Source organism: Alosa alosa, chromosome 9, assembly GCF_017589495.1.
Source record: "Alosa alosa isolate M-15738 ecotype Scorff River chromosome 9, AALO_Geno_1.1, whole genome shotgun sequence".
Lineage (NCBI taxonomy): Eukaryota > Metazoa > Chordata > Actinopteri > Clupeiformes > Clupeidae > Alosa > Alosa alosa.
This window is the reverse complement of record NC_063197.1, coordinates 28,422,076-28,439,379: the sequence shown is the minus strand read 5'-3', so window position 1 is coordinate 28,439,379 and position 17,304 is coordinate 28,422,076. Positions and strand designations below refer to the sequence as shown.

General features: G+C 45.8%; 1 protein-coding gene across 1 annotated transcript in view; it reads left to right on the top strand.

The window, feature by feature from the left end:
• The window catches only part of atf6 (activating transcription factor 6), a 70,682-nt gene extending 53,378 nt beyond the window's left edge, over positions 1 to 17,304 (top strand). The window contains exons 15-16 of the mRNA XM_048252123.1: positions 4,799 to 4,883; positions 17,000 to 17,304. Coding sequence (XP_048108080.1) covers positions 4,799 to 4,883; positions 17,000 to 17,202 — 288 coding nt within the window. The 3' untranslated portion in view covers positions 17,203 to 17,304. The remainder of the gene's footprint in view (positions 1 to 4,798; positions 4,884 to 16,999) is intronic.

Genomic DNA, 17,304 nt, shown 5'->3' with positions numbered 1-17,304 from the left:
AGATAAATAGAAACCGACTGTATTGCTCACAAATATATGAGAATATGAGCTGCAGTGTTAGATGACCGGCAAACCCTTATTGCTGAACGAGCTAACCATGGAGTTGAACACGTTCTTAGCATGTTTTAGTTGGACTAGTAGGCTAATGTAATGAAATTTTTCGTCATATTTTAGAGGAGGCTGAGCTTCCCCTGTAGCCTTAGAGCAATCGCCTCTGACACACACACACAAACACACACACACACACATACAAACACACATACTTTCTCTGCAGTGCAACCAAGTCCTCTGCAGTCTTTGTGCTTAACTGCATCAGTGCCTCTTAACTCCGCTTCACCGATCAACCACAGTCAACTATGCTTACCGTGTCACCACCAGGAAGGGCTCTGTATGTGTGTGTGTGTGTGTGTGTGTGTCTGTGCCTGTGTCTGTGTGTGTGTGTAATGTATCTGTGTCTTAAGTGGATACCTGCTTTCAATTATTCTTAAATGATCACACATAAGGCAGGACAACGTACTTGGAAGGAATTGTTGAGTTCCTTCAGTCTTTGTTGGCTCTGTTGCACGCACCACAACGAGTCCCTCCTGATCGCAAATGACAAAAGGAAACATGGTTTCCTTAAACAAACAGGAATTAATAGTGCATCTTATTTCCTTCCCATTACTTATCGGTCCCCATCATCAGTTTTCCACTCGTTTGGCCTCTCCTCACCCTCTCATCAACGCTCCATTGACCTTAACACTGACCCCTGCAGGTATGTTTGTAGCTGAGGAAGTAAATGTTTTGGAAGTGATTAGGACCAAACAAGGAGAACAGTGAGTCAGAAGGGGAGGGGAGCGGAGTGGAGGGGGGTGGGGGGCGCTGGGGAGGGGGGGAGGTGCTTGCCAGAGCCTGTGCTGGGGCCCAATTTGGAGTCCTCTGTGGGGATTTTCCTCCCAAACAAACATGTGCTCCCCTCTGAAGATGGACAGAGTGGCCAGAATTCCTTAATTTAATCCAGTGTTCTTTCCCCCAGAATCCCCCAAGACCGAGTGGGTCGGGGAACCAGAGAGGGGTTCACGTCCAGAGCACGGGTTATGCCGATCCCATGCCTTTTCTTCTTCCACAGGATGCTGTTGCAAGAGAGGGTGGGGGCAAGGTGGATGGAGTTAGAGGGTGCTGGAGAGGGATGGAATGAGACAAGGAAAGTGAGTGAAGGAGATGGAGAAGGAGAGAGAGAGAGGGAGATAGAGAAAGTTGAGGGAGAGATGGAGCAGTATCAGCTCTTGCAGAAGTCATCCATCTTGCACCCAAGTCTCTCCTGACTCTCCTGGAAAGGAAGTGAAAGAGTGACATCGCCACCTACGGCTCCGGAGTTGTCTCTCCTTCAGTGAGACGAACACAGACAAGAGAAGAGGAGCACAATGGCAACCACTGTGACTTCTTTCTGGAGTGGCCACCTAAAGGTCACAGCACCATCCATCAGGCCACTGAAAGGAGCTGTCCGTGATAAGAGGCCTCTCCACGGCCTTCAAGGACTTGCTCATGACCCATTGAGCCTGTGGAAGGTCAAGACCAAAGTGTCAGCTCCCTGCAGACAGGGGCCACGTTTAACTGTCAAAGGGATCTTTTTCAACACAGATGTTTGTGTTTATGAAAATGAAGTCATTTTTGAAGAAAGCTGCATGCCTCGAGGGATGGGGGAAGGGGGGGGGGGGCAAACAAACAAGAAAAAACCGAAGACAATGGGGTTCAGTTCATGATCATCTGTATCGTTCATTTGATTCTGTGAGCTGAGTGTTGGATGATGGGAGGTAAACAATGCAGAGAATGCTCCTCTGGTCAGAGAAGGAATTCGGCAGCGCACTCTCTCCTGCTGAGGTAGTGGACCTTGTGATGTTCTGAGCGCCACCTTTGTATCTTTACAACCGTTTGATCTCTCCAGATGTGTGTATAACCTCCATGTGATGGTGTACACAACCCCCTGTGCTCATCCTCTCCTCACATCCTTTCAGAAGTCCCTTGTACCACTTTCTCAGGGCGTTTTTTCCCTTCTTTTGAAGCTGATACCTACCTATGATACCGATGCTTAGTATGGGTCAGTGATGAGGCCAGGGGGAAATGGAAAGTCAGCAGCAAGGCAGAGGGTGACCAGAAATTGACCTACATGATTGTGAGAGAGAGAGAGAGACCCTGAATTGAGGTTCAGAGAGAGAAATGCTGACCTTTTTGAAATGCAGTGTGGTTTATTAGCATTTCTTGTCCTGTTCATCTGTGTTTTATTGTGTATGCTCTTTCATGGCCCTGTGTGTGTGTGTGTGTGTGTGTGTGTGAGTGAGTGAGTCAGGGTCGTGATGTTTTTTCCTCACAGTGACTGTGCGTGCGTGCCATGTGCCCCTGCCCGTGCCAACCCTCCGCTGCCTCCCTCATCGGGACCTCATTTGCCTGCACCAGTCTGCAACTCTTTATATTTCACTTCACAGCGTCTCGCTAGCGTCCAGCCACTCATCTCGGTCACCGTGGGCTTCCACCTTCCACCTTCGGCTCACCTTCACTGTTTAAAGCAGACGAAGGAGTCCGACTCCACCTCTGCCTTTCCACTTCCTTTTGTTCACTCTTACTCTACACTTTTCTCCTTTTTGTTTTCTTTCAATTATTTCATTCTTAGATGCTCTATTTGAAGATTCAGATTCAGATTCAGATTTTATTCAGATTTTATATAGTCACATACATACATACAATGCGGTGAAATGTTACAGTCGGCTCCATGCCAAGCAAAAACACACAAACTGACACAGAACAACCTACCAAAAACAGACAAGAAACAATACATTCAAGATGTCAGGGGGTTATTGCAGATAAGGAAGAAGTGTGTACTCTACAGGAAACCCGTGGGTGAAATTGAAGCAATTGAAGCAGCTGCGTCTAGTCTGCTTTGTCTGTGAGTGTTTTTGAGTGCTATGGTCTCTGCTCAGTGCTCCCCTTAGTGAGACCCTCTCTCTGCCTGTGGGAGTAGTAGTTAATGAGAGCAGCAGCACTCAGTACGAACTGGACCTCAAGGTTTACAGGGTGAAGTAGGTCTCACACACACACACACACACACACACACACACACACACACACACACACACACAGAGCTTCTGGAGCACCACATTCCCCTGAACTGAAGCACCTCACACACTTTACTACCTCAGAGATCGAGGAGGTGACAGTTGAGCACCTGCATTCCTTCACACTCAGGGTTACACACACACACACACACACACACACACACACACACACACACACACACACACACACACACACACACACCTGCTTCCTATGTTCTTACCAGACATGCACTTTCCCAGTGGGCCAGGCTCCCATCTTAAGCACAGGCTTTTCCATCCATGTGTGTGTGTGTGTGTGTGTGTGATGGCTGTTTTCTGTGGTGAATTAGTGTAAGTGGGTGCATGTGTGCCTTGGGTATGTTTTTGTTTGTCTCTTTGTTTATTTGGGCATTTAGGAATGAGCTAATGCTTTTGCAATCAGACCCTGTTACTACTGTATATGCAGGGATTGTAAACATAAAGACATAATTTTGTATACATTTAAGTGGTTAATATATTTTCATTATCACAGAGTTTGGGTGAATTATTAATATCGTGTGTGTGTGTGTGTGTGTGTGTGTGTGTGTGTGTGTGTGTGTGTGTGTGATGGGTCTGTGTACAACAGAGCGAAACAGAGGGGAATGAATGTGCCTGAGGGAAGCATGTACTGTAGTTGTTCCAACTCTGAAGTGGTCGATCACATTAACACAGTTGGGCCTTCCAAACTCATTCCTGAAACAAATACAGAGCTGGTGTTCTTCTCCTCTTTCTCTCTCTCTCTCTCTCTCTCTCTCTCTCTCTCTCTCTCTCTCCCCTCCTCCTTTGTCTCGTGGCTTAACAGCAGCGCATCAGTGCACTACGCGCTCGGCCGGAGTTCGCATCCTATCTCTTCTTCCTTGAATTTCCCCCTAGGGATCAATAAAGTATCTATCTATCTATCTATCTATCTATCTATCTATCTATCTATCTATCTATCTATCTATCTATCTATCTATCTTATCCTCCTCTTTTTTCTGACCTCTAAGTGTGTCCAGTTTCCGTTCTGAGGATCTCTGGTGCTCGAGTCCCACCTTTCTATGAAGTCAGGCTCAGTTTGTTGTCATCCACCTGAAGATGAGGGTGGCAGATTTGCTCATGAGGATGGAGCTGAATGCGGTGGCCGTGGCGTGCACGCTTGGCCCTCGTCCAGTTGTCCAGTTCTAAGAAGCAGGACGGCCTCAGCAGAGGTCTCCGCTCTCCTCTGGATGAACTCATTGTGAACAGGGCCCCGCTCTGGCTGTCTCCAGTACAGCTGCTATTCATGTGTACAGTACTGCCCCAGTGTGTCTATCCTGGTCTCATTGTTCTTTTCCCCTCTCTCTCTCTCTCTCTCTCTCTCTCTCTCCCTTTCTCTCTCTATCTCTCTCTCCCTTTCTCTCTCTTTCTCTCTCTCCCCTTCTCTCCCTCTCTCTCTCCCTCTCCCTTTCTCTCTCTCTATCTCCCTCTCCCTTTCTCTCTCTCTTTCTCTTTCTCTCTCTCCCCTTCTCTCCCTCTCTCTCTCTCTCTCTCTCTCCCTCTTTCTCTCTCCTCTCCCTCTCTCTCTTTCTCTTTCTCTCTCCCCTTCTCTCCCTCTCTCTCTCTCTCTCTCCCTCTTTCTCTCTCCCTCTCCCTTTCTCTCTCTCTCTCTCTCTCTCTCCCTTTCTCTCTCTCTCTCTCTCTCTCTCTCCCTCTTTCTCTCTGCCTCCATCCAGGATCATCTGCTTCTTCCTGCCACCAGCCACAACAAAGGAAGTCGGCCCAAGATGTCCGTGTTGCTGCCGGCTATGAACGTCAACGGTAAGAGATGGCGATGCCGCGGCACACCTGCCCTGATGTGGGCCACTACTGGCTCTGGAGTAGGTGCCCAGGGGTGGGTGAGGATGGAGTGTGGTCCAGAGACCACAGGCCACAGACCAGAGTGAGACAAGACAGACAAGAGTTGTTTAGTTGTCTTAGATTTCTGGAGAGATTATTAGATTTTATGGTGGAATTCTTCCAAACGTGTCTGTGACTGTGTGTGTGATATCTCCAGTTATTGTTTCCAGGATATGTAAGCCTCCAAGGACACTTGGTGAGCAGATGTCCCTACGTGTGTGTGTGGGTGTGTGTGTACGCGCGCTCTGTTTCCTGGCTCTGTTTGTTTCTTGCTGTAGGGTTCTTCAGTGATGGCCAGGTCACACAGAGTACTCCAGTGATAAGGTCAAAGGTTAAGTGAAGGTTTGTTTTGGAACGTGGTCTCTGGAATTATCTGTGTGTGTGTGTGTGTTGATGACTTGGGTTACGTCTGTCACAACCACAAGCCAAAATGTAATCATTTTGAATTCAACACTGTCCTCTCCGCAGTCAGATAGTGTTTCTATTTAATATAATAATAATAATAATAAACTTTATTTGTATAGCACCTTTCATACACAGAATGCAGCTCAAAGTGCTTTACATTTGAAGCATGTAACACAATAATAGTCAGTCAGTCATTATCAATCACTTTTTCTTCATTGCTGGGGGCTTTTATGATCCACTCATCAACATATCAAAAATATAGAAAATGACGCCATAAGACTGGCAGCCTTAACCCTCTTACCCCCACAAGCACGCCATATGGCAACTGTGGCAAGGAAAAACTCCCATATTCCAGGAAGAAACCTTGAGCAGAACCTGACTTAAGGGGAGCCCATCTGCTTCTGGCTGGCTGCCTCCAATAGCAGCAGATGTAGAATAATCTGAAAAAAGTTAGCTAACTTTTTTAGCTAAGAGTTAACTAAAAGCTTTCCTGTACAGGTATGTTTTCAGATCTTTTTAAAAAATATTTACTGAACTCGGGCCTTCGTTTGATGTACAGAGGCAGAGTGTTCCATAGTTTGGGGCATAATGGATAAAAGCAGCTTCTCCACTTTGTTTGTGGAGCACTTTGGGCAATACATTAAAAGATTAGAATTGGATGATCTAAGTTTCCTTTGTGGTTGATAAGATATTAAAAGCTCAGAGATATATGAAGGTGCTATGCCATTCAGAGCTTTGTAAGTAATTAACATAACCTTAAAATCAATTCTATAGGAAATAGGGAGCCAGTGCAGTTCAGCCAACACAGGGTGATGTGTTCTCTTCTTAGTCTTAGTTAAAAGTCTAGCCGCAGAGTTCTGTATGAGTGCCAATTTCTTTAGATGTTTTTTGGGAAGACCAGTGAAAAGTGCATTGCAGTAAAAAGGGTTCAAAAGGGCCGCACTTTGGCAATGTTTCTCATGTGGAAATAGGCTGTCTGAGTAACTTTACTGATATGGGGCTTAAAACTTAACTCTGCATCTAAGATGACACCGAGGCTTGTTACTTTTGGTTTGACCTGGTGCGCCAAGTTCCCCAGAACCCTTACCCTTTTGCTGTCTCTCCTTCCTTCACTCTCTCATTCCATCACTCACACACACACACACACACACACACACACACACATTTACACACACACACACACACACACATTTACACACACACACACTCACACATGTTCACACACACACACACACATGTTCACACACACACACACACATACACTGCAGATCCCTTTACTCTTCCCTTTGCTCATCCCTGTCTTTGCTCCTTCTGTGATTTTTTATTATGACCGCCAACAAGAAATAAGCGGGCGGTCATATAGGTTTAGTCATTTTTTTTTTTTTTTTTTTTTTCGTGATGTCCAAATTTCCGTCCAAGGATTCCCGGACACTGAAAGATCGGGTAGATCTAAACTTGGTGGGCATGTAACCCCATATGGATAGCATGGAACCATCGCTTTGCTTTTGATCTGTAGCCCCCCACTGGACTGCACCCAAAGGAGAGTAGGGCAGGGCAGACACAGTTTTCTGTGAATATCTCGAGAACCGTAGGGTTTAGGACAGGGTGGGCAAACCGCGCCCGCCAAGCACTTTCATCCGCCCGCCAGCATTTCATTTAGTTATCAGGCTGTTCGCTATTTTTTCCTGCGATAGAGACGACGTTGGTTAGCTCTACTGCAAACTGCTTTTCACTCTCCTTAGATAACGTTTACAATGTCAATGTCAAAACATCATGTTAAATAGAGATAACATCATGTTAAACTAAGTTAACTCTTAGTTATCTCCTTTGCAGCAGATCTAACGTGAACATTATGCAATCCATTTAATTGGGAACGCTGCCTGCACTCATGAGGGGAGAGAGCCGAGGTTCCAGCTGGCTTGTAATTGTTGATAATTGATATCTCCTTCTTATAAGAAAGTTTTAAAAGGAAATCATGAAGGCAACAGTAGTTCCCACTACTGACCATTTAAAAACTGTGAGAGGCCCAGCCGTGATAGGTACAGCACAGCCATATCGAGCAGGCAGAAGATCATTGAGAAATAAACGTGAATTAAAGCTTAATGTCTTAAAGTTTACAGTGCACAATTTATACTTTTGTTAAACAGCATAAAATTAGCAGTATTTTTAAGCAATTAACATTTTAAAACAAATACTTTTCATACTAAATTATAGGCTATAAAAATGTTTTTTTTTATGCAGTGGGGGGTTAGCGGCTCACCGCCAATTTTCAAAAAACCCAATGTGGCCCTTTGAGCCAAAAAGTTTGCCCACCCCTGGTTTAGGAGGACCATTTTTTTTTTTTGTATGTTGATCTCAAAGGGCCATGTCAACCCATTCCATAACCACTATTTCATGTATAGCCACCTAGTTAAACACAAAAAAGTAAAATGAGGTGTTGTAATCGCAGGTATCTGTGACCTAACATAGTCAAACTGCACAAAATTGGAAGCGAGGATCATTATGACACCCTCTGAATGCACGCCAAGTTTCGTGGAATTCGCTCATGAGGGGCCACACAATAAATTAATTTATGTTACTATACACCAACTGGCCTGTAGGTGGCCGGAGACAGTTTTCTGTGAATATCTCGAGAACCATAGGGCCTAGGAGGTCCACCTTTTTTTTTTGTATGTTGGTCTTAAGGGGCATGTCAACCCATCCCATTACCACTTATTTCATGTATAGCCACCTAGTTAAAAAATTAAAAGCAAAAAAATTAGGTGTTTTCATCACAATATCTCTGGCTGACATGGTCAAAACTGCACGAAATTGAAAGTGTAGGATCATTATGACACCCTCTGAATGCATGCCAAGTTTTGTGAACTTTCGCTCATGGAGGGCCTTACAATAAAATAATTTATGTGTACATTTAGTGACCGCATAATCAACAAGGATTCCCAGGACACTGAAAGACCGGGTACACTTTTAAACTTGGTGGGCATGTAACCCCACATGGATAGCATGGAACCATCTTTTTTGCTTTTGATCTGTAGTCCCCGGCTGTACTGGACCCCCGAAAGGAGGGTAGGGCAGACACAGTTTTCTGTGAATATCTTGAGAACCGTAGGGCCTAGGATGACCAATTTTGTTCGTATGTTTGGCTACAGGGGTCATGTTAACCCATTCCATGTGCACACATGTGCATAAACAGATACACACGCACACACATACATTCACAGTAATCATAATGCATGACACATACTAACACAGTAGACATATGTACGCATGCATGCACATGCACAAACACACACACGCGAGGCAAACACACAAGCACGCACACACACACACACACACACACCCACACACATAAACATAAACGTGTACACGCACACATGCACACAATTCAAGAATTTCTCAGAATTATGAACAGGCAAGATGGGGGTGGGGTTGTATAAAACGAGTTTTACATGTGAAATCTATGAACTAATCATGTTTTGGTACTTGTTGTCTAGCAGATACCAGTGAGAATTGAGTGTGGATAATGCAATTTAGTGAGACAGTTAGTCAATCATATACGCCTTTCAGCGTGATTTATTTCTGTGGAAAAAATGTGCTGGACTGGGCGGCGGTCATATTTTGTACCGCTATGCGGTACATCTAGTTATGATTTTAGATTAGTGTTTGGCTTGGGATGACTTTGTGCATAAGCACATGTTTGTGTCCGTTTGGCTTGTCAGCATCTATGTGTGTGAGATTGTGTGTGTGTGTGTGTGTGTGTGTGTGTGTGTGTGTGTGTGTGTGAGAGAGAGATTGTGTGTGTGTGTGTGTGTGTGTGTGTGTGTGTTTGTGCGCGGACGTGTGTGTGTGTGTGTACATCAACCAGGTGACTCAGCAGAATTTGATCCTGTTGTGCTGCAGGCTAAAAGGACTGATGGGAAACATTAGGCCGGTCCATCTGACATTAGGCCGGTCCATCTGACATTAGGCCGGTAGGCCGGTCCATCTGACATTAGGCCTGTCCATCTGTCTGTCTGTCACTTTTATCCACTTGCCAGCTCATGTGGCTATTTCCTCTCTACCCGCCTGTCTTCCCCTGGCTCTAGCCTGCTGTTCCTCTCTCTCTCTCTCTCTCTCTCTCTCTCTCTCTCTCTCTGGTGTGTGTGTGTGTTTGAGCAGGCAGACAGCTGCCTCCCTGACCCGACCAGAGCACAGCTGCCTGCTCACCCAACCCGGTCCGATAAGGCTCCCACACAATGGGCCCATTCAGGAGATAATGGCACCTCTCGCTTGGGTTACCTTAAAAAGTGTGTGTGTGTGTGTTTGTTTGTGCATGAGGGGCATTCTAGACATTTTCTTTTCCTGCGGCCGCTGTCACAGTTTTTCATTCAGTACACACACTCACACACACACACACACACATACACACATACACACACAGTTGAAATAATAGCCCATCCGCGCATCTCTAACACATACACACACAGAGGGAGACAGACAGACAAACCTTACTTTGGTCTGGTCTTTTATCCTTTTCCATTTCCGAGCAGAACCAACCAGAGAGAGCATGTCATTGTGTTAAACCGTGGAAACCCCCAAGGCAGTGAGTGGACTAGTGGAGGGGATCCAACACACACACACACACACACAGTTGGAGTTGGCTCCTAACGGCTTTTCGTCATTCTCTCCAGGTAGAAATGGGGCTCTGGAACATAGTGCTGCAACACACAGATAGGTGTGTGTGTGTGTGTGTGTGTGTGTGTGACTTTGAAGTGTTTGTTGTGCAAGACCTTGAAAATAAACATGCAGCAGTTCTCTCTCTCTCCCTCTTGTTCTATTTGCGGTGTCTCCCTTTCACATTCTCTCCTTTCCACTTCATCTCCTCTTCTCACACACACACATGCACACACACGCGCACACATGCTCACATGCACACACACACACACACACAGACACACACACACACAGACACACACACACACACACGCACGCACACACACACACACACACACACACACACACACACACACACACACACACACACACACAATCTCTCTCACACACACACATGCACACACACACACACACATGCACACACACACACACACACAATCTCTCACACACACACATGCACACACACACACACACACAATCTCTCTCACACACACACATGCACATACACACACACACAGTCACACACACACACGCACACACACGCACACATGCACACACTCACACTCACACACACACACACACACACACACAATTAAACAGGACCTTGGCCACTCCTGAGTGCAGGACTGATGGGGGCTGTTGATGCCTGAGAGTGCCAGGTCATTTTTCCAGCTTGATCTTGCTGGACTCCACAAATGGCTTTCAGATGGCCCAGCAGTTGCTACAAAAGCCTGCAGAGAGGACTTTTAGGCAAGAGATGGTTTATTCTTGTATGTGTGTGTGTGTGTCTCTGTGTGTGTGTGTGTGTGTGTGTGTGTGTGTGTGTGTGTGTGTGTGTATCTATATTTATATGTATGCAGAGACTTGTAGTGTGTGAGGTTGAAGTCAGACACTTAGACACTTTCACATACATGAAGTGAGTGCATGTAGGCATAAAAATATGTGTGGTAGTGTTAATGTGTGAGTGTGCGTGTGTTGATGTGTGTGTGTGTGTGGGTGAACACTCGGATTTCATGTCTTAACCTCCGTATAAGGGGCATAGCGCTGCTGTGTTTGTGTAAGTCTGTAAGCTGCAGGAGGGGTAGGGCAGGCCATCGCTCAGACATGGCGTGTTGCGTGTTTTGAGTGAAAGTATGTTTGTAGACGAGATAAATATTTCCATGGCAGCCGTCGTCATGGTGCATTATCGTCTGCCGGAGCTGTGTGTGTCTGGACGCTGGACCGTTGGGTGAGGAGCCGGTGGGGGGGGGGTGGTGAGGAGGGTAACAGGTTGAGAGGCGCAATGAACCCTGAATTCAGGAGAGGGGCCTAATATGGGGAATCCAACAGCAGGATTGAGTGTGCCTGTGTGTGCCTGTTTGTGTGTGTGTGTGTGTGTTTGTTTCAAGGGTGAGACATCTCTGTCAGTTTGGCAAGTGAATGTTATGGCTTTTGGTAGGTGTGAGAAAGTGATGTTTATATGTGCTCACTTCATGTGGAAAAAAGAAATTACAGAAAAAGTTTTTGTATGAGATGTCTGTGTGTATAGTTGAATTAGACATATGTGTGTGTGTGTGTGTGTTTTCCCCACAACTCAGTTCTTTATGACATTTTAATCTCTTCAAATCTAATCTGAACCATTTATTCTGCCAGCTAGTCTCTCTCTCTCTCTCTCTCTCTTTCCCCATTCCCTTCACTCTCCTCTCTCTCTCTCTCTCTCTCTCTCGTAGACACAGTGTTTTTAGATTTTTCCTAAAGCTCTGTGATTATTGGCGTTCCTCCGACACACAGACGTACATTTCAGAGCCCAGTGTCACCACTAAGACGTGCTGCGCGCCGTGCTGTCATTAGCAGCCGCAGGGCTGATTAGCCTGGCTAACTAGCGAGGTCCGCCTGGTAAGCCAGTGCCAGAGGGGGTTGGGGTGGAGTGGGGTGGCAGTGGGGGCTGCCTAGGGACTTCAGCCAGGAGTGTCTAATCGGGGATTTAAGATGGAGGTTGAAGGTGTGTGTGTGTGTGTGTGTGTGTGTGTGTGTGTGTGTGTCTGTGTGTGTGTGTGTGTATGTATGTGTGGAAGGAGTTGGCAGGTATCTTAAAGCCCAGCCTTTTGAAGTCGGGACTCTCCGTGACTTCATCAGGAACACATACACACACACACACACACACACACACACACACACACACAGCTAGCTATTGCCTACATTTACATAATCAGCGTGGCAAGTGGGATTTGGAGGGGCGTTTGATGTGCAAATAGTCAGGAGAATGTTTGTGTGTGTGTGCATGTCTGTGTTGGAGAGAGAGAGAGAGTGTGTGTGTGTGTGTGTGCGCACATTAAGCTGGGTCCTCTTTGCTGTGGGGAATTCAGTATTTTCAAGAGCTCACTGATCGCTGCAAGTCACTGTGCAATATTATGGTCCCATCTAGGATAATTTCTTATTTCTGAATGGGGAATGCACATAAAATATATGGACTTGAAGCATATATATCATATACATTAGCGTTACGGCACATCCCTTTAATGCTGAGTCCATTCTTAAGTTGTCATTCTCTCGTTGCTTTCCATTGTGTATCAGGGAATCTTTCCATATGAAATATAGAATCTCGTAAATCCCATATCCTTTTCCTTACCACCTGGGAAGGAAATCAGACATCTGTCTGTGTGTGTGTGTGTGGGAGGGGGGAATGCATAATGCCTTTTTTCACCCTGCATCGATCTGCAGTGGTATTAAATCTGTCCCTCACCTGAAGTGTGTGTGTGTGTGTGTGTGTGTGTGTGTAAACCACACAATGTCTGAGCATTTGTTAGTGGCTGATATTCTACATTTCTCCATGTGAGCATAAAGTCAACAACTTAATTCGGAAATCATTATGGGTCTTTGATAACTTTGACTGAGTTATTTTCTGAACTACCTCCTGTGTCTGAAAGCACGTCCATTCCTGGTCAGAAAATGGATGAATATAGTCTAATGTTCTAAGCTTGCAATGATTTCCCTCTAACAGTACAGAAATGGGCTCATGGGTTATGGGTCTTTGGATCAGCTGTTAAGTGTACCCACAGGATGTCAGCATGTAGGCCTGCAATACCCATGAAACAAGCGTGCGCACACACAAACACACATCCGTCATTCTGCAGGAAAGACCAGTAAAATATTAGAGCAGTTAGATCCATACTACAGAGACCTTACACATGCTACTTGTTGTCTCTCTCATACACACAGACAGAGACACAGACCGCGCGCGCGCACACACGCACACGCGCGCGCGCACACACGCACACGCGCGCGCACACACACACACACACACACACACACACACACACACACACACACACACACAAAACCAATGTAATTGTTCTGCTTTAATGGCAGTCTGGGGCATGTTCATAAGCTTTGCGTCAGAGGCTTGCAGATTGCTGGCCTAAAAACTCTAAACAGTTTGCTATGTCCCATTCTGTGACAGCAATCATCAGTAGTCTTGTTGTCTGGAGAAGGCAGTGTCACCCTGAATATGGATTTATATGGTCATTTATTTGCCCACTGTGGTTGTATCCATTCCTTTCCACAATTAGCTGTTATTAGCATCTTGTGTAGCACAACAGCCCCTTTGTCCGTGTTTGGATGCTTGTGTTTTCACTATTAATCATTCAGAAACAATAGACTGTGTTGCATATTACACGGCTCTTCACAATGCAAGTAGAACACTTCATTGACTTGAATGGGATTTCCCAAAGTTCTACCGGTCATTATTTTCGTCTAAGGACCTCTAAATAATGACCGTTGTCAATGGCAACGGATTTTCATTCAAAAGTGAAGGCAGACGGTTGATCAGCTTTGTTCTAAAGAACATTTGATTCAAATTCAGCGTGTGTTGCAAACTTGTTTCTCAGCAAAAGCAACAACGGTTTATTTTTTTGTTTTGGCAAGTAGCCGTATAATAAGCGAGATAATGTATAGAACACCGGTCATTATTGGGAAAATAAGTCCCTTCAGGGCGAAGCAAGACCCCTCCGCTGGCGCGTCAGGGTCCGGTTCGCCCTGTCGGGACTTATTTTCCCAATAATGACCGGCGTTCTATACATTATCCGTTACTTAGTGCACAAGTGTTTGTGTGTGAGCGAGCGAGCAGAACGGAGAGAGGTGTAGAAGTCTGCAAGTGTGTGTGTGTGTGTGGAAGCATACTGTAGCGGAATGTGTTAGAATGGGATGTTTGTTCACCTGTTCAGAGTCTTCCCTCTGTAATGCAGAGAGAGAGAGAGAGAGAGAGAGAGATAAGGATTAGGGGATGACAAGATGACGGAAACACCTGTTAAAATATCACTCATACGCTGTACAGCTGCTGCACCAGGAGATATGTAATGTGTGCATTTCCATCAAGATGTCCGCAAGATGTCCATACTTTCCCTTAACACACACACACACACACACACAGACAGACTTGGCAGACCCTATGTCACACTGAGACATCCTCTCCTCAGTGCAGACATGGGGTCCGCGGGTACGTTTAGCTCCCACTCTCGTAGGAACACCACTCATCCACTCATCCCATCTCCTGGGCCCTCCACAGACAGACAGGTGAGCAGGTGGAGAAATGGAGAGAGAGATGGAGAGAGAGATGGAGAGAGAGATGGAGAGGTGGAGAGAGAGGTGGACAGGGAGAGGGAGAGAGAGTGAGAAATGTTCTGATTTCTGTTATGGATTCCAACTGCCTGTATAATTACACATTCTTTGGCAATCCAAAGTGAGCTTTTGTCATGCATATAGAGCTCATTTGAGTATGAATTTCAGATGGAGAGAGAGGGAAAATTGATAGAAGTGTAAGGGTAAGAGAGAAAGAGAAAGAGAGAGAGAGAGAGAGAGAGAGAGAGAGAGAGAGAGAGAGAGAGAAATGGAGAAATAGAGGGAGAGGGCCACAGCGAGAGTAAAAGAGAGAGAGAGAGAAAAGAAGGAATGAATGAGAGAAGAGGAGAGAGGGAAAATTGATAGAAGTGTAAGGGTGAGAGAGAAAGAGAATAAGAGAGAGAGAGAAAAAATAGAGAAATAGAGGTAGAGGGCCAAAGAGAGAGATTTGACATTTTAAACCATACTTTATTCCAGTTTTACAAAACCAAAAGCAGATCAATCAATCACTCTTTGTCATCACAAAGTAGAGATATGAAATAGATAATAAAACCATTTTTATAAAAGATGGCTAAAATGCAATTCATTTTCCAAAAGAGAGAGAGCCAAAGAGAGAGAGAGAGAGAGAAATAGAGGGAGAGGGCCACAGAGAGAGTAAGAGATAGTAAGAGAGAAAGAGAGAGAGAATGGAGAAATAGAGGTAGAGGGCCAAAGAGAGAGAGAGAGAGAGAGAGAGAGAGAGAGAAAAGGAGGAATGAATGAGAGAGGAGAGAGAGCCGGGGAATGCCCTGCTCAGGTCATTTGGCTCTCCCACAGGGTAAGCGACCTGGATCAGACTCGCATACTGAGAAGACTGGTCCTAATGGATCGCACAGGCTTCACTGGAAGAGGCTCTAACCGCTCCACGGCTTACATAACACACACACATACACGTCACAGACTGACACAGTACACAGACACACACATTGCCTTACTTTCTTTTTCTATCTCTGACACACACACTCACTCTGTCTTTCTCTTTTCCTCTGTCTCACAGACACACACACACACACACACACACACAGACTTTCAAGCACGCTCACATATAGGTTAAGAGGGATCCTGATCCATCTTTCAGGTGTGTCTGGAAAGCTCACTTCTGGGGTGAAAAGGAGTGCGTGTCTCCATCCATCTCCTAACCCAGGAGCTCTGTCTGATTCACACTGGTTCCCTTCAGTCTGGGTGTCCTCAAAAGGCTCCTCAAAAGGCTCCTCGCCTCCGCTACCACACATGCCGCGTGGGGATCCATTTCAATCAACCCAAATGGAATCAGTCTCCCTCTCTCATCTCTCTCTCTCTCGCTCTGTCTTTCTCTCTCTCTTCCTCTCTCTCACATCTCTCCCTCTCTCATCTCTCTCTCTAGCTCTCTCTCTCTCTCTCTCTCTCTCTCTCCTTCTCTCCTTCTTTCTCTCTCTCTCTCTCTCGCTCTGTCTTTCTCTCTCTCTCTCTCTCACATCTCTCCCTCTCTCTCTCTCATCTCTCTCTCTCTCTCACGCTCACTCTCTGTTTCTGTGGAGTTTTTGCTCTAAAGAGGGGCTTTGCTCTTTCCAAAGGTCTCTCCTCTTAGTGGCCCTGGTGTTAAAGGACTCCACAGTGAGTCAGTGGCTGATGAGGGAAATGTCAATTGGTGACATTTAGAAAGAAAGACGCTGCATTGCCATCCTCACAAACGACTCTGTGGCCTGCTGTTAAGACCCCATGTCTGCAGTTGGTCGGGTTTCTCAGTGTTCCTCTGTCTCTCCCTCTCTCTCTCTTGTTCCTCTCTTTCCCTGGCCTTCCCCCCCCCTTCCTGCCCCTAAACCGTCCATTCTTCTCTCTCTTTTTATAAATGGATGAGCTGGAGCCTTTGACTGAGTATTACTAATGTCAGTCCAATGTCCATGTGTGTCATTAGGCTTGATGCTGCCCAGCGCTAATCCTAGAACAGTTCAGCGACAGAGTAGATGCCTGTGGTCTGTCCAGGCCTCTCTCCCAGGGTCCCTACTGTTGTGTGAGAGTGGTTATGGATGAGTTGAGAGAGATGGAGACAGGAGAGTCGGGGGGGGGTAGGATTTGTAGGATTGCTGTAGGATTTCAACCACATACAGTATTATTACAGACAATGCTTTTTAAAACGTTTTATTCTTACAACCATTTTGCTCATTAAGTTCTGTTTTGCAAAGTAGAAAACAGCTGTACCGCCATAGATGTATATATAGACCGCTGTCCATGGTATAGGGAATAATGCGATGTGCTGCAACTCTACATTGCGTCAGCAACATCTTATGTCACTTCCTGTAGCGCTCTCTTGGTGTATCTCACACACGTGCCTCCCTCTCTCTCTCTCTCTCTCTCTCTCTCTACAGACAGTGTCATTAAAGACAAGGAGTTTGAGGTGATGATGCAGATCGACTGTGAAGTGATGGACACCCGCATCCTGCACGTCAAGACCTCCAGTATCCCACCATTCCTGCGTGCCAATCAAACCCACAATGACACTCTCTACCACCCCAGCCCTACCAGTGCCCAGGCCACACCCACCGTCAGCGTCCTGGTTGGCTCCGCGTAACCTCGTGTCATGCCAGCCAACCGATCAACTACTGTGATCAAGTTGACAGACAATTCAAAATATAATTACATTTTTTTTTTACAAATAAATCCATGAAGAATA